This window comes from Tiliqua scincoides, chromosome 11 (genome assembly GCF_035046505.1).
Source record: "Tiliqua scincoides isolate rTilSci1 chromosome 11, rTilSci1.hap2, whole genome shotgun sequence".
Lineage (NCBI taxonomy): Eukaryota > Metazoa > Chordata > Lepidosauria > Squamata > Scincidae > Tiliqua > Tiliqua scincoides.
In genome coordinates this window covers 22,853,557-22,878,044 of record NC_089831.1, presented here as the reverse complement: position 1 = coordinate 22,878,044, position 24,488 = coordinate 22,853,557, and the positions used below count along the sequence as shown (strand labels likewise).

General features: G+C 46.5%; 1 protein-coding gene across 1 annotated transcript in view; it reads left to right on the top strand.

Moving 5' to 3' along the window:
• TECTA (tectorin alpha) overlaps positions 1 to 24,488 on the top strand; it is a 59,595-nt gene that overhangs the window by 7,539 nt on the left and 27,568 nt on the right. Inside the window, 5 exon segments of the mRNA XM_066639545.1 lie at positions 8,218 to 8,355; positions 9,532 to 9,697; positions 15,994 to 16,406; positions 17,087 to 17,660; positions 20,717 to 21,309. Of these exon segments, the coding sequence (XP_066495642.1) occupies positions 8,218 to 8,355; positions 9,532 to 9,697; positions 15,994 to 16,406; positions 17,087 to 17,660; positions 20,717 to 21,309 (1,884 nt within the window).

Sequence of the window (24,488 nt, the reverse complement as noted above, 5' to 3'; positions counted from 1 at the left end):
TCCACATGGAAGGATGGGGTAACATTTAGTGCCTGCATTCATGCTAATTCATAAGGCAGGAAGCAATGCAAAGGGAGGCTACCCCTGCCACCACGTGCTGGACTTTGAAGGCCACCAAGGCCCCAAACCAGATCTACTTCAGATCTGCTCTGCACTTGAAATGCTCTGGAATTGAGACGGATCAGCAGGGTGCAATTCCACAAATTCAGGCAAGAAATGTTGAATTTTGCAGGCTTTACTGCCCGACCTGCCTACCCCGTCTGCACTCAATATGTAGTGTTCACTGTGTGTCTGAGGCGTAGATGCCTTTGTGCAGTTTCTGCCTGGGGCAATGTCAGTTATCCATGAGACTTCTCCATCCTCTGGAATTTTGCTCAAGTGATCCAGTTTGGTCTGGCTTTTCCCAGGTTAGACATCACGTGCCTTAAGGCTAGAAACAAAACTTTTCATAGTAGTTAAAGAGAATCCAGGTGGTGGTGTTCCCAATGCACTGCATACTGGTCTCCTCCAGGTGGTCCTCTTGTATTTTTCAGACCTGATTTGTTGGGATCTTTTACATTCAAAATGCAATTGCAGCGCCAGCTTGTCCAGACAGAGCACCATAGAGGGACCTGGTGGGAGGCCTAGACGATGTAGTTAGTGATGCCCTGACTATTCCATGTCAGTCAGCTACATTACTGGTCATTCATCTTCTCACTTTCCCTAAACTAGATGATCTGCTGGCTGTGAGTGTTTCCTTCCCTTCAAGCTAGTTTTACATGCTTTGCCTGCGCTATCTGTAAGTTACTGCCAAGATCCGGTGCACATAACTATTTAGCAATGCTAATGTTGCTCCCATTAGCATTTTCACTATGCAGACCTCTGTTCTTTAGAACTTGTTGGAGGGGCTTCTATTGAAGAGAGGCTTCATATAAACTATATGCTCCAGGGTTGTTTTTTAGTGGCAGTTGCTGAATGGGAATGGTATCTGCTAGTAAATTCAGCCACTTGCTCAAGCCCCAAACCGATCCCCAGTGGATATTAAATGGAAGGGAGAGATCTTCTCGATACAGTCTATAAATGAAGTTTTTTAAAAAAAACCTTCAGTCTCCCCTCTGCTACAATAAATTAATCTTTGGCTGCTATCCATTCTCTTAAATAGCTGCCTCGTGGGATGAGGAAGTAGGGGTCCTTTTAAACATTATTTTGGCCCAAGTGACTGATCTAATTTCCAGAATTTTATGGCTTTCAATGTAAGCACAGATGGAATTACTCCTGCATGATGTTAATCTGAGTGGGCCCGGAAGGTGGCCCATGTCAAAAATAGTGGTAGGGCACTTGCTTCCAAGTCGAATTTTTAAAGCGGCGTTCCACTTATATAGACCAGGGAGAGATGATGCATGCACATCCACAGACAGTATTCAAGTCTATGTGTCATTGGAATTTCACAATCCTTTTGGCCAGCACACTGAATCTGAACAGTGTCTCGGGGCCCAGTCCTATCCAATTTTCCAGTGTCAATGCAGCCATGCTAACAGGGTGTGTGCTACATCCTGCATTGGGGTTGCAATCATGGAAGCATCCTGAAGGTAAGAGAATGTTTGTTCCCTTATCTCAGGGCTGCACTGCAGAAGCATCAGTTTTGGAAATTTGGACAGGATCGGGCCCTCAGAGTCCAATCCTATGCCTGTCTACTCAGAAATAAGTCCCATTACAGTCAATGGAGCTTGCTCCCAGGAAAGCATGGCTAGGACTGCAGCCTCAGTGAGGCTAAGTCCACTCTGCACATTTCAAACCTATTGAAACCTGTTTAATTAATTCTCACCACATCCTCATTCAGATGCATGTACAGACCAGAGCTGTGTCTACACTAAAAGTCAGTGTCCAGCTGATTTAATTATAGAACACTCCTAATTCTATGAAGGAGCTCGCCATCTGGGAGAAAGAAAAGGCATCACATCTGAAAAACTACAATTCCCAGGCATCTTTGGAGGGATAAGTCTGAGACTAGTTTCCAGTCTTCCATGGAGAGACAGAAGGCTGAATGTTTGCTTCCTCTGTCCTCCAACTTGAAACTGCAATATTGCCCCACTTTATAAGAAGCAGTAAGAGCAACCACAACAAAGGACCTGTTCCCTTCCCTTTATTAGCTTTACTTGAAATATAATGCCCTTTACCAATCTTGTTGGCACTAAATTCAAAACGTTTGGTGGGGGCTGTGACATTGAGGAATCACGCATTGCCTTGCAGGTACGGAGGAGCACAATGTAATTTATTTTGGTTGGCACCATCTTTCATATAAAATAGCACTTAAGATTTACACACAGAGGACACAAAAAAAGAGGGAGGTAATTGAGGATGGGGAAAAACCATCTCACTGCATTGAGCATGGAGCAACACTTCAATTTAATTTTTCCCCCTTTATTAAATATGCAGTTTGAGTTTGTGTTCTTGCCAGTTTTCTTTAGATAAGAAGTTTGGAAGCAAACAAGAGTACTCTGTTGCTCTTTGATACTTTTCACTAAGACAGGGGCTCACAGTACGGACAATAGCAGAAGAATATTAAGTGGTGAATTCACTTATACTCCTCATATATGTTCTTATGAAAACGTATCCCATTGTTCTTTCTAAAATGGAACTTAAGGCAAGTAGGGAAAGCACTAAAGACATAAACAGTCTAAATGTGAATGCAGTCCCACAGAAAATGGGCAGCACAGAAATTGACAGTGGAAGGATGGGATTAGTTTTCCTGGCACAGAGCAGTGGGTGACATGTGGTCTAATCAAAAATCTGCCTTAAACAGCCTCTGTCAAAAATCTGCCTTAAACAGTCAGACTTTAGATATGATACAATGAAAATAAAGAAAGGGTCAGGAGGGCTTACCTGAGAAGGGTGTTCAAGAATGTAGGTGCCATAGCTGAAAAGTCCCTGGCTCATATTCATGTACTGCACTTTGGTTGATGGGGGAGAGCAGAGCACGATCTCTGATTCTGTTGAGGGAAAAAAGGGAAAGAGGAGATACGTTTAATCTTCTTAACACAATGAGTCCTGTGAGGCTGTAGCTCAATGATGTTTTGCATTTAGAGCCCAGGTTCAATCCCTGGCTGCATCTCCATGTAGGGGTGTGAAAGAGACCACCTGCAACCCCGGAGAGACCCTGTCAGTCAGTTTTGATAATACCAAACTAGATGGTTTGAAGAACTGACTTGGTATAAAACAGCTTCCTATGTTCCATCTTGAGGGGAAAATATATTTTGTGGGTCCATTGAGTGGAAAATTTCTCACATCTTTATACTTCCCTTCCTCCAAGGAGTTCAGGGTGATGTACATGGTTCCTCCCCGCCTTTTGACCTCACAAAAACCATGTGAGGTAGGTGAGGCTGAGAGATGAGTGACTGGCCCAAGGTCATCCTGGAAGCTTCTTGGCTGAACTGGGATTTGAACCTGGATCTTCCAGGCTGCAGTTCAGTTCAACCTGATCTTGCTAAAGTAGCAAGATCTTGCAAAATCCAACAAGTAAGCAGTTCAGTTCAACCTGATCTGCTTAAAGTTAGTTGCAACTAAGGTTGCAATCCTATGTATTCTTACCTAGGATTAAGCCCCTTTTGAAATCGGTGGGACTTACTTCTGACTAAATATGCCAACAATTGGACTCCATGTTCCATTGGAATAAATGGGATTTGTTTCTTTGTTGGCAACCTTCAGTCTCGAAAGACTATGGTATCGCACTCTGAAAGGTGGTTCTGGAACAGCATCTAGTGTGGCTGAAAAGGCCAATTCGGGAGTGACAATCCCTTCCACGCTGGGAGCAAGTGCAGTCTGTCCCTGGTCTGTCTCCCTGGCTGTGGGCCTTCCTTCTTTGCCTCTTTGCCTCAGCCTGTTGGCCAAGTGTCTCTTCAAACTGGGAAAGGCCATGTTGCACAGCCTGCCTCCAAGCGGGCCGCTCAGATGCCAGGGTTTCCCACCTGTTGAGGTCCACTCCTAAGGCCTTCAGATCCCTCTTGCAGATGTCCTTGTATCGCAGCTGTGGTCTACCTGTAGGGCGCTTTCCTTGCACGAGTTCTCCATAGAGGAGATCCTTTGGGATCCGGCCATCATCCATTCTCACGACATGACCGAGCCGACGCAGGCGTCTCTGCGGCATCACCTGGCAGGACAAAGTTCCAAACAACACAGTCTTGGAACGTGCTGGAATCCCTAGCATGTATGCACGGCTGAAATGGGATTTACATTAGTCTAATCGGATGCAAGAGATGTTTGGCTATGACCGTCTCCTACATTATAGGCTTATCTCTCTTCTCAGTCCTGTTCATGCTGCAATGACCTTAGAGGCTGATCTTAGGTATGTTTTTAAATGCCTTTTCATTGTGCTCACTACTTTAGGACCTGGGTTGGCAGACATCGGTGGACATATTGACCGGGTCAGAATACAAATTTTAAAAATTGACAGTCCATGAAAAGCCAACCCTTTCCAAAGAATGAGCTGGCAAATATGTTCTCCCAAGTTAAGATGAGCATTTGCTTCACTGCTGTGGGCTTCAGATTTATCGGGCCAAATTGATCCTTGGTTTAATCATTCCATTAAAGTCACAGGAATTAAGGAAGTTGGCTGGCAGGAGGAGGGAGCCCGTTTTTATGGTGGTTGAAATAGTAGCTTCTATAAAACACCTGTCACACAGAGGCCATAAAATGAAAGTTACACACCACCAAACTGCTTTGAAATTGGGTCTTTTCCAGACAGTGGGCAATATCCTGACCCTGATGTAAACTGGGATTGCTTGGATTTTAATTTTCTGGAGGAAACCAGCTGCCGATTGATGTATCATCTGCTGGACTGTTTTAATATCCCGTGATTCATATTTTGAACTTCCAGTCTCATGAGGAGACTGTAAAACTGCTGTGTGGGGCATTGATTCGTTAGTCTGACTGCTCTGTGCATCTCAGGAAGGAAACAAATTCAGATTGCAACATTTTAAAGCTGTCATCTTTTAACCTTGTAAAGGATGGACTGTCCAATCTGTCAGCGTGTCAGTGGGGCAAAACAAATAGAACATCAAGGACCAACCTCAATATAATCATGCTTATCTAGCCACATTTTAAAAATTAATTGTATGTTAAGCTGCAGCTTGTTTTCTTTCTATTAGAAAGTGCAGGGCAAAAATGAGAACTTCATCCATGGTTGGAATAGTGAACTGAGGCTGCAATCCTATCCACACTTACCTGGGAACTGGGAGTAAGCCTCATTGACTATAATGGGACTTACTTCTGAGTAAACATGCATAGGCTTGGGCTGTAAGTTTTCTGTGGGAGTTATTTTATTTTATTTTTTAGGGGTGTTTCACAAAAAAAAAATCTCACTTTCCCTATTGTATAAGGCAGTGCTTAATTTTTCCCGGCTTGTGGGGAGAGTGAGCTTAAGTGGACTGATAAATGAAGGTTTCAATAGGTTTGCTTAAGTTTGTTGTGTAAAAAATCTTATCTCAGGGTTATTGATTATACTTACCTCAAGGGAGAAGGAAGGCAGAAGGGGGGGAATGTTAGAAAAAACGTTCTGTATGTTTCTGAAATGTTTGAATTGTTTGACCAATTGAGCTACCTCAGGAAAACCTTGGATGGGATGGGGGGGACGTAGGCAGTAGGAAACAGGTTAAAAAAGTTTTCCTCCTTTACTAACTGCCTCTGACCAGAATGAAAACCACAGTTCTGAGGAGTAGCGGAGCGACCACTTATCATATGCGTGTGGTAAGCAGCTAGAAGCGTCCACAATCAGGCTATAAAGAAGTAAAGAAAATCTCAATCAGGCCTCTGGACTGCTGCCTGCCAGAGTATAATTCAAACAGGCCCATGGTATAACCATGCTAACCTCCTGTTTGTTTTGGTGTAATCGCAATAGCACTCGTGACCGCTGACTTTTCAGACTTGAAATCTTTGAAAGGACAAACGTGCTGGACCAATGAAAAGCCCAGAGATGTTCCACTTAGTGAAGGAGAGCTGGTATCCTTGTAGGCACTTTCCGAAGCAGGAGAAGGTCGTTTCGTGACAAAAAGATGCCAAATTTAATTGATTGTTCAGTAAAGTCCTATGTATTATGTTGGCAACCTTCAGTCTCGAAAGACTCTGGTATCGCGCTCTGAAAGGTGGTTCTGGAACAGCGTCTAGTGTGGCTGAAAAGGTCGATTGGGGAGTGACAATCCCTTCCACACCGGGAGCAAGTGCAGTCTGTCCCTGGTGTGTCTCCCTGGCTGTGGGCCTTCCTTCTTTGCCTTTTAGCCTCAGACTGTTGGCAAAGTGTCTCTTCAAACTGGGAAAGGCCGTGCTGCACAGCCTGCCTCCAAGCGGACCGCTCAGAGGCCAGGGTTTCCCACCTGTTGAGGTCCACTCCTAAGGCCTTCAGATCCCTCTTGCAGATGTCCTTGTATCGCAGCTGTGGTCTACCTGTAGGGCGCTTTCCTTGCACGAGTTCTCCATAGAGGAGATCCTTTGGGATCCGGCCATCATCCATGGTTTGTTTTATTGCACCAGTTGAGGGCACCTGAGTTCTGGCACGAATAACGATGTAATCATGAAAATGTTTTGAGAAGCTCCAGCAGATCTCACACAAGCTTTTCAATGGAACCCTGGATCTCTTCTGCTATTATAGTGTTTTTTTTGTTCTGTCCAGCCCACAGGCGTACACATTTGATCCCTGTTGCATATATGCAAGGTTGGGCAGAAATGGCTTTAAAAAGCTGTAACAGAAGCACATATGAAGCGTTTAGTTTAAGTTAACACTGCCATCTGTAGGTTGCAGGAGATACAAAACAGGTGAACTGAGGTTTTTTATTAATTAATGTAGAATCTACAGTTCAAATGGAATTTGGTGTGTGTGTTTCTGTGTGGGCGGGTGGCAGAATTCTCAAGACAGTTCTCTTAGTTCCATGTTGCTTGCAAAAGTTCAGAATTGAGTCTTCTGATTTAATTTTTTTTTCTTCCTGTCAACGTGTCCAATTAAAGGTGGATTTTGACAAATGACCATGGAAGGAATTGCCTTGAAGTTAACAAAGAATGTACCAGTTCATTGTTTAAAAATCGACTTGAAGGTTATTTTTTTAAAAAATTAAAAGCTGCATGATCATTAAAGATTATTTAAAAACAATTTTTGCAAGTAGTTCTAATAATAATAATAATAATATAATATACAGTATTTATATACCGCCTTTCTTGGTCTTTATTCAAGACTTTATTCAAGGCGGTTTACACAGGCAGGCTTATTAAATCCACGCAGGGATTTTTACAAATTGAAAGGTTCTTTCTTTCAAGAACCACCACATTCAAGGTGTTACGCTCCGATCTGGTTTCACATTCTGGCCTCCGTCCTCCCACGCTCCGAGCAGATGGAACAGCTCAGCTGCAGCTTGCCAGCTGCTTCAAGGTCGTACGGTGCCGGTGGCCTCGAACCAGCGACCTTGTGGATGTTAATCTTCAGGCAAATGGAGGCTCTACCCTCTAGACCAGACCTCCTGCACATAATATTGAACTGGTGCTGCAAAAGTTTGTTTTGGATTCAGTGTGGTCATGCAGGTCTTTACGGAAATGCACTTTCCCCATCTCTGTGGCAGGAAAAATACCAACCAACCTCTCTGATTGGAATAGATTGTGTAAAGTGGGCAAGTTCACCAGAGACTGCTGGAGGTTCCTTGAGTTTTGTAGCTCCAGCTTCACATCTGCCCCTGAACAGGAACCAGGGAGAGTCTGCTGCCAGTCAGTCACTTCCTGCTGGGAGCTCTTCAGCTATGCATAAAACCATCTTGTTCTCTTGCTTGAATGGCCTTGTCCTACCTTGATCTTTCCTGTGTTTGTATCTGCCTTGTATTTTCACTTTTGTGTGCACCTTTTCACTGTCTGTCCGTGCTTAGCTTTTTTGGTCCTACCTGGGCAGATTTCCTCAGCCTCCTGATACAGACCATGTCCCAGCTTGTCTCCTGAAATGTGGTTGACCAAAGTCAGAGGTGGTGTTAGGGGCTGGGCCCTGGCCAAGGGCTCACTCTCACCGGAAGGTCTACCTGGTTGATTCCACTTGAAACCACTGTGCCAGAGGCAGTGACAGCTTTCAATCTAGGACCAGGAGGCGAGTTAGGGTGCCATGGGAGCTCAATGAAGAGCTTTGTCCCCAAGCCCCTGGCAACCTGCTACTAGCACTGGTCGCAGGAGAACAGTTGGCATCACTTTTTGAGCTTCCAACTTTTATGTTTCCAACAGGTGAACACTTTCCAGACTATCCTGATCACGGATGGGGTATCCTCATTTGCCATGTTTAACTATGAGGAAATAAACTGGACCACGGGGACTGCAAGTGGAGGGGACCCTCTGACTGGCCTTGGTGGTGTGATGGCTCAGGTAAGATCTTCAGCTCACCTTCGTGAGCGATTTACTCGCCTGACGATGGTACCATAGAAAAAGCAATGTCAGCGTTGAATGCCAACCATCCCATCCCATAGTATGGTGGTTATTGTGCTGTCACAGCAGAACCTATGTAAGACACTGGCTTTTAACTAGTAATTAATTGTTGCTAGTAATTAATTGTTGCAGTCCTGGAACGTGCTGGAATCCCTAGCATGTATTCACTGCTGAAACAGAGACGCCTGCGTTGGCTTGGTCATGTCGTGAGAATGGATGATGGCCGGATCCCAAAGGATCTCCTCTATGGAGAACTCGTGCAAGGAAAGCGCCCTACAGGTAGACCACAGCTGCGATACAAGGACATCTGCAAGAGGGATCTGAAGGCCTTAGGGATGGACCTCAACAAGTGGGAAACCCTGGCCTCTGAGCGGCCCGCTTGGAGGCAGGCTGTGCAGCATGGCCTTTCCCAGTTTGAAGAGACACTTGGCCAACAGTCTGAGGCTAAGAGGCAAAGAAGGAAGGCCCATAGCCAGGGAGACAGACCAGGGACAGACTGCACTTGCTCCCGGTGTGGAAGGGATTGTCACTCCCGGATTGGCCTTTTCAGCCACACTAGACGCTGTGCCAGAACCACCTTCCAGAGCGCGATACCAGAGTCTTTCGAGACTGAAGGTTGCCAATACAAAAATTGTTGCTAAGAAAGAAGTCCTAGCTGGAAGAACCAAGGCAAAAATTTAAGAATACTGCTACTGCTGAAAAATGTAGTCACATATGACTGTGGCTGTGTACATCTTCACACAATCATAGTTCTTCAGGTTCCATTTAGACCTTTCCATGTGAATGCCAACATATTGAATTGTGCTCAAAGACTGACCAATAGCCAATGCTGCTGTTTTAAATCTAGCATGTTGAGTTCTGTAGAGTTGGTCCCAAGCTAGCAGCTATTCTTCTTGAACTAAGTGATGTTTCTGAGAAGAGTTCGAGGGCAGCTCACGTATATTGCACTATGGCAATCAAGTAGATTACCAGAGCATGGCTGTCTCTCAATATAAATAAATGAATAAAGGCTAAGTAAAATGTTGAGTCTGATGCCGGCTGAGAAGAGATGATGTCAACCTTAACGGGCATGGCTTTGTGTTTTTGCAAGTGAAGTTTGCCCTTTCTGTCTCATAGGCAGGTTTCAATGGTGGAAACAACACCAATTTCTTCAGTATTCCTGGTTCCAGAACTCCGGACATCGCCAACATTGAAGACACCACCAATGTCAACTTGCCTGGCCGTTGGGTCTTCAAAATTGATGGGAGAGAAATCGACCCAGCCAACGGATGCAGCTTGAAAGGTGAGGAAACCATCACAAACAGCCCACTTCTCATTTACTGACTGCAAAGGTATGAGAGTTGTATGGCAGTTTGCACCCACACTACAAATGTAACCCAGTTTTAAAATCTCTTTCACCAAGGGCACAATCCTAGCCAGGTCTACTCAGAAGAAAGTCCTATTTTGTTCAATGGGGCTTACTCTCAGGAAAGCGTGATTAGGATTGCAGCCTGAAATCTAGTTTTGCCCTAGCTGAAATGCAAGGAAAAAGAGGAGGTTCCATCTCCGACAAAACACCCATTAATTGTGTTTTGTCAAAGGAAGTGGAAAGACACATTTTAAGGGTAATTTCACATAGCCATGTATTCAATTATGGTGGCCTTTCTGAGAGAACTTTGGGAACTATAGTTGTGTGAGAGTTATATTCTCATTCATTAGTATCATTAGTACCTGGGGGCTGGGGGATAGGAATAGGCCCTCGGTTTGGCTGTACTTGTCGTAAGAGGCGACTAAACAGCCACCGGGTAGATGGGACTCCTTAGCCTGGGAAGGCAGCTCATCTGAGAGAAGGAAAACTCTGATACCAAACCTCCACTGCCTTGTGGCTACATCTAGTTATGGAAAAGGCTTCAGGAGTCAATCTCGAGGCAAAATACGGAGCCGGAGTCCCTGAGGCAGTTCATGGCTGAACACAGGCACGTTCTGGCAACTCCTGCGATGCTGCTGGAACCAACCGTATTGGCCTCTGCCTTTCCATTGGACCATTTCAGTGACGTGGAGAGGGGGGATTTGCTGCATGGGTAACAGTCTATCCTCCATACCTACTCTACCCAGGCTTCGCGCACTGGAGAAGGCACTGTTCCAGAACCACTGTTCAGAGCGCGATACCATAGTCTTCCGAGACTGAAGGATACCAACAACATTAGTATCATTAATCATTATTAATAGTAATTAGAACACAATGCCATACGGTAATAATTTTGACCTACTGGTAGTAAAGGACAAATATAATGAACATTGTTAAGAGCCTTCAGTATTAAAAATGAATCTAATTTAAGGCTAGTAACCTGTGTTGTCCTCTATCTCCTCTACCTTCCATTCTTATGGGGTACTAGAAATTAATAGATTCCAGAGCGAGAGAGAGAGAGAGCCACATTAGCTCCTGTGGTACCTTAGCAATACATTATGGCATAACCACTTCAAGCACCAGAGCCACCCAGTCCATGAGGGCCTGACCCAGAGCCCGGTGCATTGGCTTACTGTGGGGTGCGCAGTCACAATGATGCTGTGAGGCGGGTTTGTGAGCCTTACCACGGGTTCAGTGCAGCAGCTAGCCCAGCTCACACACTTCCCCTTCTACTCTTTCCCCCAGCAACAAGAAACTTCCTCCTGCTCTTTCTCCCAGTAACGAGCTGCCCTGGAACTGGGGGCAGTGCTGTCATGATGTCGTGTGATGCTGTGGTGTCACCTCCAGGTTTCCCTGGAGGGCAGGGCACTCTCTGCTGTGGCTTCATTTGCCCTGTCCCTTTCCTTTGGAGGATGGCAGTCTCCAAAGGGAAAGGGACAGGGTGCGTGAAGCCGCAGCAGCACCCCACCCTCCAGGCTAGAGGTGACTGTGCGGAGCTTGGGGGCAGTCATGCCCTCCCCTGCCCCGTGGCGTGGTGCCTGGTGCACATGCCCCTCAGGCTCTGCCCAAGATATACCTCTGCATCCCCTCTTCTACTTTGAATCCAAGGAGTGGGAGGAACAGGTGCAGAGGCCGGCATACTGCTGAGTAAAGCAACCGCGGCGTCACTCCATGTGCCAGGGACTGCTGAGCCAAAGCTCCAGCGCATCAGATTTTCTAATGAATTTCTATCTCAGCTACTTCATACTGAAGTCTCTCTTTGAAACCCTTTTTGCTGAAGAGTGGAGCCTGTAAGGTCGGCCACAGAACGTCCTGTGAGATTGAAACGTCCGTTAATTTGCAGTTAGTGGAGTAAATTTACAGATTCAGCTGACATAATTGAGAAAGTAATTTCCAATTAGCAGCAGTTTCTTTTCTCACTGTCCCACTACCAATTCAAGAACCTCTTGCATTTAGACTTTTAAAATTCCGGGGCTGATAGAGATCCCATTAACCTTATCCTTACAAATGTGACACTCCACCGATAACAAGCCAGCCTCGCCGGCTTATTCCGGCGGAAATGCCACTGGAATAAAAAAGCACTACGGCTGATCTCAATTTTCCTGGCTCCTGAATTATGGATCACAGGCTCGTTCAAGGCCTGCCGTGCCAATTTCTGTATAACGTTTTTGTGAGCATCAGTGTAGCAGTGCCGAAACTATCTCTGCCATCCCACTGGGACCTGGGCTGCATAGAGATTATGGCATTAACACTTTTCAAATTTAAAGAAGTCTACATCATGTTTCTTTCACTCCTGAGACCTTTTTTCTGTCACAGGAGAATGGCTGCTGCCTGTTGGATGGATGCCTACAAATTGCAGGGAATGCAATATTCATTGGTATATGTGTTGGCACTAGGCCGTGATAAACCCGGGGCAGACCCACAGGAGGGTCAGTCTGGAGGTGAAATTAATTGCAAACCAGGGGTTGAGCAAACTCTGGAGTCAGTCAGATTCAAGTTGGATGAGGGTTTAAGGAAGCCAAAGGGGAAATTAGGAGACTTCAAGGGGTGCAGGGAGTAAAGGAAGGAATTAAAGCAGTGGTTCTTGAACTTTTCCGGCTTGCGCCTCCCCTGATCCTTGTAGCCATTGGCCATGGCTCTCCATTACAACACCTCACCTCAGTTACCCCCGAAATGGGGATGAATTATACACTGGAAACAAGGCTGCCAGCACTCTGAGGCTGCAATCCTAACCACACTTACCTGAGAGTAAGCCCCATTGAACAAAATAGGACTTACTTCTGAGTAGACCTGGTTAGGCTTGTGCCCTGAGTTTGTTAGCAGCACACCTGGAGGGTTTTGGAAAGGGAGGGGGGAAGTGATGAATTTACTGGGAGAGGGGAAGACTTTGTTTTGTGTGTATCTGCTAATTGCAAACTGATGCAAACTGAGACCTAGAGACGGTTTGGCTGGAATCCTAACCCCACTTTCCTGGGAGTAAGTCCCATTGAACACAATAGGACTTACTTCTGAGTAGACCCAGTTAGGATTGTACCTTTTGTCTTACAATAGCAGCCAACAGAGTACCCCCCCCTCCAAAAAAAAGGAGGCAGGAGGAAAAGGGGGAATGGCTGAAAAGGAATGGGGATTTTTATTTTTAATCAATTTTTGGAGACAAAGCCATCAAGAGTGGCTTTTTCCTCTTTTTTGGAGGGGGAGGAAAAAGAGAAAGGTGAAGATCCTGGGTTAAGCTGTCACAGACCCCAAGCCTATGTAGGTCTACTCAGAAGTGAATTCATTTGAGTGAATGGGGCTTACTCCCAGGAAAGTGTGGAAAGGATTGCAGCCACACCCAGCAAGATTACAACTCACCCCAAAGGGGCTGCTCACACACATACACCCAGCATGCAGATGCCACTCCTGTTCCCCCAGGCAAGACGGAAGGATGCAGGCTGCGGAGCCCAGCACAATGAAGGGGGCCACAGACTGTGTTCAATAATAAATGTTCTATGTCGATTGGTTCATATTGTTTGACAGAGGGGGCCCTGGAACCTGAGATGTGCTCCTAGGGGGCCACTGCCAAAAAAAAGTTCGAGAATGTCTGGGTTAGAGAAGCATTAAAAAAAAAATTGTTTCAGAAAGAGAGTGGTTGATTTATAAAGGCCCAAAGAGCTTTGAAACTCATTCAGTGAGCTCAAGGGACTTGTTCTTCTCAAACAACAGTTCCCACCAACCCATAGCTGCTTTTGAAACTGAAAGGAGCTTCCAAAGCAGTTTATATAGCACAAGTGACCTACTGTTTAAAAATCCCAGGAGGACTTGCACACACTGCCTGAGCAGTTCTTTGAATGCTGGCCAAAGCTTCCTCCCCCTATTCTGTGTTCACTTCTAACACATCTACAGAACCACTTTTAATAGGATGGCCCAATGAGACTGCCAGGGACCTCTCTCTGATACCTTGGAGAGCTGCTTCCAGTCAGGGCAGGCAGGACTGGGCTAGATGGACCAGTGATTTGACTCCATTTGCAAGAGCTCATGTGTTTATATTGTTGCATGCTCACTGAGTGGTGAGAAGTTCCAGGGGCAAGTAAACCGAGCAAAGACCCTGGCACAGATTTGGGATGCCTCTCTTGTGCTTTTGCTGAAATAATTGTGTGTGCCTTTTTTAACCCACCCATGTACTGCACTTTGATTTAAAACAAAAAACCTATAGGTTATTTTCAGGACCACTACGGCTGTAATATGGCATTTTTCCCTGAGATTATGTTACCTGATGTCTTTGTATTGGCAACCTTCAGTCTCGAAAGACTCTGGTATCGCGCTCTGAAAGGTGGTTCTGGCACAGCGTCTAGTGGGCAGGAGGTCTGGTCTAGCGTCCAACCAGCGTCTAGTGGGCAGGAGGTCTGGTCTAGAGGGTAGAGCCTCCGTCTGCCTGAAGATAACATCCACAAGGTCGCCAGTTCGAGGCCACCGGCACTGTGCGACCTTGGAGCAGCTGACAAGCTGAAGCCGAGCAATTCCATCTGCTCTGAGCGTGGGAGGATGGAGGCCAGAATGTGAAGCCAGATCGGAATTGAAACACCTTGAATGTAGTCGTTCTTGAAAGAAAGAACCTTCTTTGAAATTGTAAAAATCCCTATTTAACAAGGGATTTAATAAAGCCTGCCTATGTAAACTGCCTTGAATAAAGTCTTGAATAAAGACCAAGAAAGGCGGTATATAAATACCTGTTGTTGTTGTTGTTATTATTATTATTATTATTAATCTGGGAGTGACAATCCCTTCCACACTGGGAGCAAGTGCAGTCTGTCCCTGGTCTGTCTCCCTGGCTATGGGCTTTCCTTCTTTGCCTCAGTCTGTTGGCCAAGTGTCTCTTCAAACTGGGAAAGGCCATGCTGCACAGCCTGCCTCCAAGCGGGCCGCTCAGAGGCCAGGGTTTCCCACCTGTTGAGGTCCACTCCTAAGGCCTTCAGATCCCTCTTGCAGATGTCCTTGTATCACAGCTGTGGTCTACCTGTAGGGTGCTTTCCTTGCACGAGTTCTCCATAGAGGAGATCCTTTGGGATCCGGCCATCATCCATTCTCACGACATGACCGAGCCAACGCAGGCGCCTCTGTTTCAGCAGTGCATACATGCTGGGGATTCCAGCACGTTCCAGGACTGTGTTGTTTGGAACTTTGTCCTGCCAGGTGATGCCGAGAATGCGTCAGAGGCAGCGCATGTGGAAATTGTTCAGTTTCCTCTCCTGTTGTGAGCGAAGAGTCCATGACTTGCTGCAGTACAGAAGTGTACTCAGGACGCAAGCTCTGTAGACCTGGATCTTGGTATGTTCTGTCAGCTTCTTGTTGGACCAGACTCTCTTTGTGAGTCTGGAAAACATGGTAGCTGCTTTATGGATGCGTTTGTTTAGCTCAGTATCTAGAGATAGAGATAGAGAGATAGAGAGATTTACCTGATGTCTAATTACCTTTAATTCATATTGCAGGAAAATGAGCCTGACGAAGACATTTGCAGATTAATGCCCCTTGAGTTGCAAACATAACTCACCCATTGTTATTAGGATGGAGAGCTAGAGCAGCGATGGCATGTTTGAGATGTAGCTTAATTGTGGTCAATACACAGTGATTTGAATGTGTTTGCTTTCTCTCTTCCCCCCACCCTGCCTGCGTTAATCTGCACAGAAGTTACATCTGATAAATATTCTTAAAAGCTCCCCAGGTCAATGCATTTCACTGGTGTTATTTCTTTTTGGGGGAAGAGGGGGGAATAAAAATGCTGAGCACATTCCTGAGCAGGGGAGGGGGGGAGTGCACGTGTATGGGATAGATTTAGTCACCTGAAGGTAACTGGCCAGGATGCCGCAGACTGGGAGAAGAGGCTCCTGGTTTCAAAGAATTTATGGCTCCATAGAATAGCTCTGGAGCCATGGATGAAAATGTCTGGCTCTTGGCTGTCGCAATTGTCACCTGCCACAAGGATGGGATGGACAGGGGGGGAAAAAGCCTGTTGACTGCAGCTGGAGATTGTTTGTCTGTGATTGTTTGTTGTTGCCATGAAATTCCAAATGAATTTTCCAGGCTCAGGGAAAGCAGCGGTTGAGGACTTCACAAAACACTGTTCTTATTTGCGCACAAGGTTCTGGAAAAGAAAGTGAATGTGACATGTTTTGAGTTTTGAGTTTGGCTTTTTTTGTTTGTTTGTTTGTTTCCAGGCCAGTTTCTCCGTCAAGGCGAGATATTCTGGGAAAACACAAACTGCTCCACCAAGTGCCGCTGCCTAGACTTCAACAACGAGATCTTCTGCCAGGAGATGCCCTGCGGCCCTTACGAAGTCTGCGAGCCAAGGGAGAAGTTCTACATGTGTGTGCCTGTGGAGAGCAGCACTTGTGTGGTGTTTGGAGACCCACATTACCATACCTTTGATGGCTTCCTCTTCCACTTCCAGGGATCTTGCTCCTACCTTCTTGCTAGGCAGTGCTGGCCAGGATCCAACCTGCCTTTCTTTAGTGTTGAAGCCAAGAACGAAAACCGAGGAGCTTCTGCCGTCTCCTGGCTGAAAGATGTCTCAGTTGAGGTTTACTCCCACAAGATTATGATTCCCAAAGGCAGCTTTGGAAAAATAATGGTGAGATTCAGTTGCTCACTCCTTAATATGAACAGTCCTCATTTGGTTATTAAGGAGCCTCCATTTTCTTCATGACATGTCCCACCACTTTTTACTACAGCTCTGTTCTTGTGACATATCCATACCTGTGAGTTTGGCGATGGTGGTCCATGCCCTAGTGACATCTCAGTTAGACTACTGTCATGTACTCTAAACCAAATCAGGACTTCCCCACTTTGGACCATTTCTGCCATGAAGTAACTGGGTGGCCTTGGGACAGCAACTCCCTCCCCCATATTGCAGCCTTCCCACTAGCAATATGGAAACAATAATGCTTGCTTGCCTTACGGGGTTGCCCTAAGAATATCAACACAATAACGTACGTGTGAATCGCTTTGAATGCTCAAAACAGCTGTGCAGAAGCTGCTTGTTGTTTGGAGAACAGAGTCTTCTCCCCATCATCACTGTAGAAGTTGGGCACCCCTGTTTTAGGTTTTTGGGATCAAAACTAAACTTTCTGACAGAGACACAAGTTGCCACGATCATTCATTTTTGCTGGCACCCAGTTTGCATACAAGTCAAAGCACAGTACAAATATTTACTATAAACACGGTATAAATAAGTACATTGTAGACCTCCCCCTTTTTACTTGATGTCTAAACATGTCTCCTTTAACGAGTTGTTCTGTCCCCATCCTACAGGTAGATGACTTGGTCATGACTCTCCCCGTCTTCCTGGAGCTGGGAGCAATAAGGATTTATCAGAGTGGTTTGTCAACAGCGATAGAAACTGACTTTGGCCTTTTGGTGACCTATGATGGAGAGCATTATGCTGCCATTTCTGTCCCAGGCTCCTACATCAATGCTACATGTGGCCTCTGTGGGAACTATAACAAAAATCCTGAAGATGACGCATTGCGCTCAGATGGGAAAATGGCCACATCTGTGCTGGATCTGGGGGAAAGCTGGCGAGTATATCACCCTGAGTGGAAGTGCTCTCCAGGCTGCTTGGACAACTGCAGCCTCTGCAATGCAGTGATGGAATCTCTCTATTTTGGCCCCGAGCACTGTGGCTTCATCAATAAAACTGGCGGGCCTCTGTGGGAATGCGGTGCCATCGTTGACCCCACGGCGTTTGTCCACAGCTGTGTTTACGACTTGTGCAGCATCCGAGATAACGGCACAGGAGGACTTTGCCAAGCCATTCAGGCTTACGCCTTGGTTTGCCAAGCTCTTGGAATCCCCATCGGAGACTGGAGAGTGCAGGCAGGATGCGGTAAGTGCACGGACTTCAGCAAGATGCCGCCTCTGTGGTGAATCAAATGGGATGTTCAGCAACAAGACCCACCGGCGTGTCTCAGGGCTTCCATTCCATGGTGCTCCTGCTCCATCAGTCCCTTAAGAAAGTAGGCTGTGGCAGGGCAGCTTTCAGACTGTCTGTCAAAATCTCCTGGAGTGGAGAAAAGGAGGGGAACTGCCAGCATGGCTGCGTGGGCAGATGAAGTGAAGGGAGATTTGTGTGCTTCAAAGAAAAGGATGGAAATGGCAGACTTTAGAAATCCTCAACAGATGTCCTTCATCTGTCCCCTCACTATTGAAAAAGAGTGTCTCAGAGGTTTGCATGCGGACTTACCCAAAATTAAGAAATACCACTGAGATCTGGGAAGCTTCCAGAAAGGCTGCAATGATGATTTCTATTTATTTGAGGGAGTGGATGGATGGTTGGATGAGCTGATGGATACCCAGCCAGACCATTGGTCCAAAGTCCTCAGTCCTGCCAGGTTGTGGATCATGGGTTTGATCCAGAGGTGCCTTGAGTGCCTTGAGAAAGGCACCTCTGCTCATTCAAGGGTGGGCATACCTTTTGCTGCCTCTTCTCCATTGTATTATTATTTATTATTTTATTAATTTATACCCCACCTTTTTGCCCAGCAGGCACACAAGGCGGCTTACAACCCTTGTAACCAAGGGAACCATTGTACCCTTGGTTCAGCAGCTTAAACTGTTCCCAAGAGTCTCCCAGCCCACGGAATCAAGGTTTTGGGGGCACCCTGGCATCTACAACATGGAGAAGGAGCAAAAAAAATCTGTGGCACAAATGCAGTTGCACATATTTGGACTGGGGTGTTTGTGAGAGTGGGTAGGACTGAGAAATTCATATATATATAATATATATATATATATATTTCTAAATTAATTTCCTTTCTAAAGTGATAAGTGCTTTCAGGGGCCTTCAAGTAGCTCTTGTTCAAGTATTAGAAAAAAAGTATATAATAACGTCCTTTATGAGATTTGACAGAAGAACCAGAAAAATCTGGATTCAAGTGGGCATTGTTGCCAACTCAACCCTTGCTGGCTTGCAATCCAAGAAAGACAAAGGGACACTTGAAGGAATGAAGGGACAGAGAGTAAAGGACAAGCAGCAGCAAAACCTTCTGTGGCTTGTTTTTCACTCCCTGGAAGGAATTCAGTGCTGGATAGAAGGGATTTAAGTCCATGGCTGCATCTGAGCAAGAGGGAGGTGATCTACAGCTGACATTTGGGGCTGCAATCAATCAAAGGCACTCAAGCTGCTTTCTGTCACTCTTTCATTCTTTCCCTGGCTCTGCGCCTGCATCACCCAGCTTCATGCTTGCATAACGCCACCGGCTAAAATGGAATGACTCTGGTTTTGTGCCTGCATGAGTGACAGAAGCAAAGAGACCACATAGCTTGTTACCTAGATACCTGTCTCAGGTAACCATCAGCCTGGTGGGAGTGCAGCAGCCTCCCACAATCCGTTGAGTGTATTACTGTTATATATGTGCCTCAACTCCTGAGCATTCGAGGAGTAGGGCTTCCTGGCTTAGTTTCCTTGGATGGAAGAAATCAGCAGGGATGAGTTGTCTTGGTAAAATTGAACTTATTCACAAAGAACATGAGTGAAGGCAGAAGTCAGCTACAACTAGGGTAGCTTCCCTAAATGTGGGCCTTCACAAGGGATGGAGCTCAGTGGTAGAGCAACTGCTTTGCATGCAGAAAGTCCCAGGTTCATTCCCTGAGCTGGGAAGTTCTGAAACCGAGGAGATCTGCAACCAATCAGTGTAGACTGGGGGTCCTTAATAGGTGGGTCAGGAACCCAAAGTGGATTTTGGATTGTACCCAGCCTCAGGTGGGTCGCAGCAGTGCTGCAATCATCATTTTATCTGAGGCTCAGGCTGACACCATTTGAATGGCATCCAAGGCTAGAGGTGCTAAATTATGTAAATCCCACTGGAGATTTTGACTTGGGAGGGGTTGCTTTGACCAAACTCCACCCATCTGTCTCTCTGCCTTTCGAAGTAGAGAAGCTGCAATTGCCATGCCACTCTTTGCCCCCTTCTCCTTCCAATCGGCTTAAGAGCAAAGCAAAGGCTTTCTTTCTTTCCACACAGTACTACCACACATGCTGATTGGCTATCACTGTGGCTGTTCACTTGTCTGTATCTCTTGAAGGTGGATCCTGTTTTGCAGGTTGAGGTTAGAGGTAGGTCCCTGCTCTTGACAAGTTGAAGAGCACTAGTGTAGACAAAATTGAGCTAGATGGACCAGTCATCCAACCCTATATAAAGCAGCTCCTTATGTACATGTCTATGGAGATCCCATTTACCTATCACAGCTAATAGCACTTGGTAGAACTATCTTGGGTGAGATCCATCTTATCCTTTATTTTCAGGTTACTCCAGCTAGAAACTTGCAATGTGCTCTCTCTCTCTCTCTCTCTCTCTCTCTCTCTCTCTCTCTCTCTCTCTCTCTCTCTCTGTTGTGCCTTCAAAAGGCAAACTCCTCTTTCATGCACCAACCATATTCCCACTTCATTCCGGCTGGATCTGCACCTGTAGGCAGCTGGCTTACGTTGCACTGAGCTAGGATGTTAGAAAAGCCTGTGCAAATTTAAACTGCAGGTGGGAATTGCATTTTTGAATATTTTCTTGTTTAAGAAGTTCCCTGTAACAAGAAAATTGACACAGCAGGGCTCAGCTAGAGCCTTTCTCCCACTTATGCTAGCTTGGCACTCACTGGGAGGTGGGGTTTTTGTTTAATGTTGGGGGAACATGCAGAAATGTGGACCCCACTTCCTGAATACGATGGTATTTCATGTGTATCGTCTTGATGCTGTCTTTACAACAACCCTGGAAAGGACGTATCACTATCCCCATATTGCAGCTGGGGAAGGTTGAGGCGAGAGGGAGTGACTTGCCCAAGGCCACTCGGTGAGTTAATGGCAGGGGCAGGATGCAAACCAGGGACGTCCTTTGCTGCCCTGTATGCCCTGCAATGTGATGATGCTACAGCCTTGTCTGCCTCTTCCAGCTACCAGTGTCCAGTGTCCAGAGTTCAGCCACTACTCGGTATGTACCAGCAGCTGCCCAGCCTCCTGCTCTGACCTGACTGCTCCCTCCGCCTGCACCTCCCCGTGCACCGAGGGTTGTGAGTGCAACGAGGGCTATGTTCTCAGCGCGGACCTGTGCGTCCCACTTCATCAGTGCGGCTGTGATGTTGATGGCCGATACTTTGCCATAGGGGAGGCATTCTGGGCTTCCATGGACTGCACGGTGCAGTGCTTGTGCGAGGACGGTGGCGAGATCAGCTGCTTCAATGCCACTTGCCGAGAAGGGGAAGTCTGTGCTGTGGAGAACGGCTACCAAGGCTGCTATCCCAAGCGGGAGACGCTCTGCTATGTTTCTCAGGATCACGTGCTGCAGACTTTCGACGGTGCTACATTTGCTTACCCCCCAGACAACTCCTACACGCTTGTCAAAACCTGCCCGGACAGGCCCAGCTTCCTGGAAATCGACATCAGCAAAAAAAAACCAGAGTCCAGCCCTGACTGGCTACGGGGTCTGAAAGTCCAGGTAGCCAAGCAAGAGGTGAAGATCGGAGGCATAGATAACTCTGAAATCAAGGTAAGCGATCCAGGGGGTGTTGTGATGAGAGCTGTCTTGCTGAAGTGGCATCTTTGGGGGCTTACAGCGGTTGAGGGAGCAGAATTTGTCAGTGGGGAAAAGATGCAGAAAGAAAGCTTTCAACAAAGGGTTAAGCCACAGTCCTGATTCCTGCACAGTTGCTGTTGGAAAGGGAATATAAGCCCCAAATCAAACAATGCTGCATCCAACCGTGGGGCTAGTCTGACTTCCAGTTTCTGAATAGCAACACCAGAAGACGGCTCTGGTCTTCATCTCCTGCTTTTGGGTTTCCCAGAGGCATCTGGATGACCACTCGGAGAAACTGGAGTCTGAGTCAGAGGGACCTTTGGGAGATTTGGGTGGAACAGAATACAGTTAACCCCCTGTGATTAACTAGATTTTAATTTCCTGCTGTACCCAGTGGTGTAGCTAGAGGGGGTGCAAAGCACTAAGTTTTGCTGGGAGCTTCACCACAGCATGCAAGCTGCCCCTCCCCTTCGGAGTTATTCGGAGCAAAAAGGAGGCATTTGCCTCCTCTCTGGGTCTTCTCTAGCATTCGCCTCCATTTTGCTCCCAATTCCCAGAATAGCTCAGAAGGGGAGGGGCTGGTTGCATGCTGCATTGAGGCTTCCTGCAAAACTTAGTGCTTCGCACCACCTCTAGCTACGCCACTGGTTGTACCAGGGGTTGAAATGCAGGTTCGGCAGCACAATGTTCTACTTTTTTACTTGGATGTAATCTCACTGTCTTCAGGCTTCTTAACTTCCTAGTAAGTGTTTTTATGGTTGCAACCAAAGCCAGCAGAATGGTATTTTAAATGAGAGAAACTGCATTCTCTCCAAATATCTTGCCCGATAGACAGTATCTGTAAATCCCAGGTACTCGCCTTATCTGATGAAGGAAAGTTTTGGCTGTTTTCTGGTTCCTGCTGAGATGGAAGCTTATCATCAAAGGCAGTTTCTCTCATTAGCTGCACCCAGAGCTGAAATTCTTGCCCACAACACAATCGTAATACCAATGATGGAATATACAGGGAAAAAAAAAGTTTAGATGAATGATCAGACAACTTCAGCTTGATCCCACTGACAATTTAAAATAATCATGTGCTTAGACAGAGTCTTTAAAAAAGAAAATCTGGATGATTTGACAGGAGGGAAAACAGCTCCTACAGTGTGATTGATATATGGGAAACTCTGAATTTTTGTTTTTCTTTGTCTCCTAAGTCTTGCTCAACACTAACTTCAGAACAGGTGGTGTGAGTGTGACGCTGGGAAGTTCAGGGGGACTGTTCCAACAGGTACCAATGACTTTGCAGCCTAAGAGTGCAGTCCTATGCATGTTCAGTGGACTGTATGCTCATGGCTACAATCCTGCTAATTACCCCTGCTAATTGGGTAAGAGGCACTTTTTCAAGTGGGTGCTCCTTTTTTTAGCAGGGGGAGAGGTGGGGTGGCCCACCTCACCCCAGCACTGTCTGTTCTAGTGGCTGTCTGCTGGTATTCATTTGCATCTTTTTAGATTGTGAGCCCTTTTGGGACAGGGAGCCATTTAGTTATTTGATTTTTCTCTGTAAACCGCTTTGTGAACTTTTAGTTGAAAAGCGGTATATAAATACTGTTAATAACAATAATCCTCTATATGCTTATCTAGGAGTAAAGCCCACTGAAAACAACGAAACATATTTCAGAATGGACGTGCTTACACTGTAGATGGCTGCAGGGATATGTGGTGGGTGGGGAGACAGGTGAGGCAGAGCCTCGCTGCTGGAGTCCTTTGAAAAGTGCCGCCACCGTGTGAGGCTGCGCTTGGGTTGTGGGTTCTGCGGTGCCTCACTCAGCGGCAGCACTTTTTGAAGGACTTTGGTGGAGAGGCTCTGCCTCCCTGCCTCCCTGCCTCCCCACCCACCGCATGTCCCTGGCTGTTACCAACCGCCAGGGTCAGTGCGACGAGGTGGGCTCTGTGAAGCTAAGTGGCGCGCGGTATTTTCGGAAATGCTGTTGTCATGTTGCACCTCCTGCAGGCGGTGATCTCTCTGGGATGGAGATGCACTCTAGTTCCTGAGGGAGACAGGTGTGTGTGACTCAGAGGCATTGTTTCACATAGGATTGTGCATTCATCTCTCTCTCATCCCACTGACGACTTTGGTCCAAGCAGTTGCCCGGGTTTCTGAGGTACGACACCAACCTCTGGACTGAAGCAGCAGGAGGGATGAGCGTACTTCTATGGCAGGGGTGCCCAAACCCCGGCCCTGGGGCCACTTGCGGCCCTTGAGAACTCTCAATAAGGCCCATTGGGAGCCCCCAGTCTCCAATGAGCTCTGGCCCTCCGGAGACTTGCTGGAGTCCACACTTGCCCAACGAAACTGCTCTCAGTGTGACGGCCAACTGTTTGACCTCTCGTGTGAGCTGTGGGATGAGGGCTCCCTCCACTGTTTGCTATTTCATGTCTGTGATGCAGCAATGGAAGCAAAGAAAAGGCCAGCCCTGCTTTGTGCAAGTCCTTATATAGGCCATGAGCTATTGCAAGACCTTCATTCATTCATACAAGTTCCATCTCTAATGTATTCATTTATGTAAATTTATTCAAATTTGAAATGTAAATTAACTCTTTTTTCCTGGGCCCCGACACTGTGTCAGAAAGATGAAGTGGCCCTCCTGCAAAAAAGTTTGGACATCCCTGTTCTATGGCATCGTCTTCAACCCTTTGGGGAAAATCCAAACATTCTATACTTTGAGCCTTGGCTTCTCAAGCTGTCTCATGCACATAGGCAACACTGCCACCTGGTGGATGGAATCAGCAGGGCTCCAACCACACTTCAAAGGACAGATCAGGTCTTTCAAAGCAGTTCTGCGCACAAACAGTTTGGATAGTCTGATGGTATTTGCTGGTATAACCCTTTAAAGAAGGCAAGGAAAGGGGTACCCTGGAGTTGCACATACATAGTGGGATTTTTAAGTCTCTGATGGTTTCCTGGTTGAGCTTCTGCACTCATCAGAGCTTGTGGGGATGCAGGCCTTGTTTCTGAGGCATTCTAGCAAGCAAGTGAACTTCTCCTATTGGAGAGCCATTTTAAACCCCTGAACTGCTTGACTTAGAGCTTCTCCTTCTTTACCGAATAGTTTCCCCAAATGATACATATGAACTGTGAGTTTGCAAACTGGAACATCCATTGTTCGTCC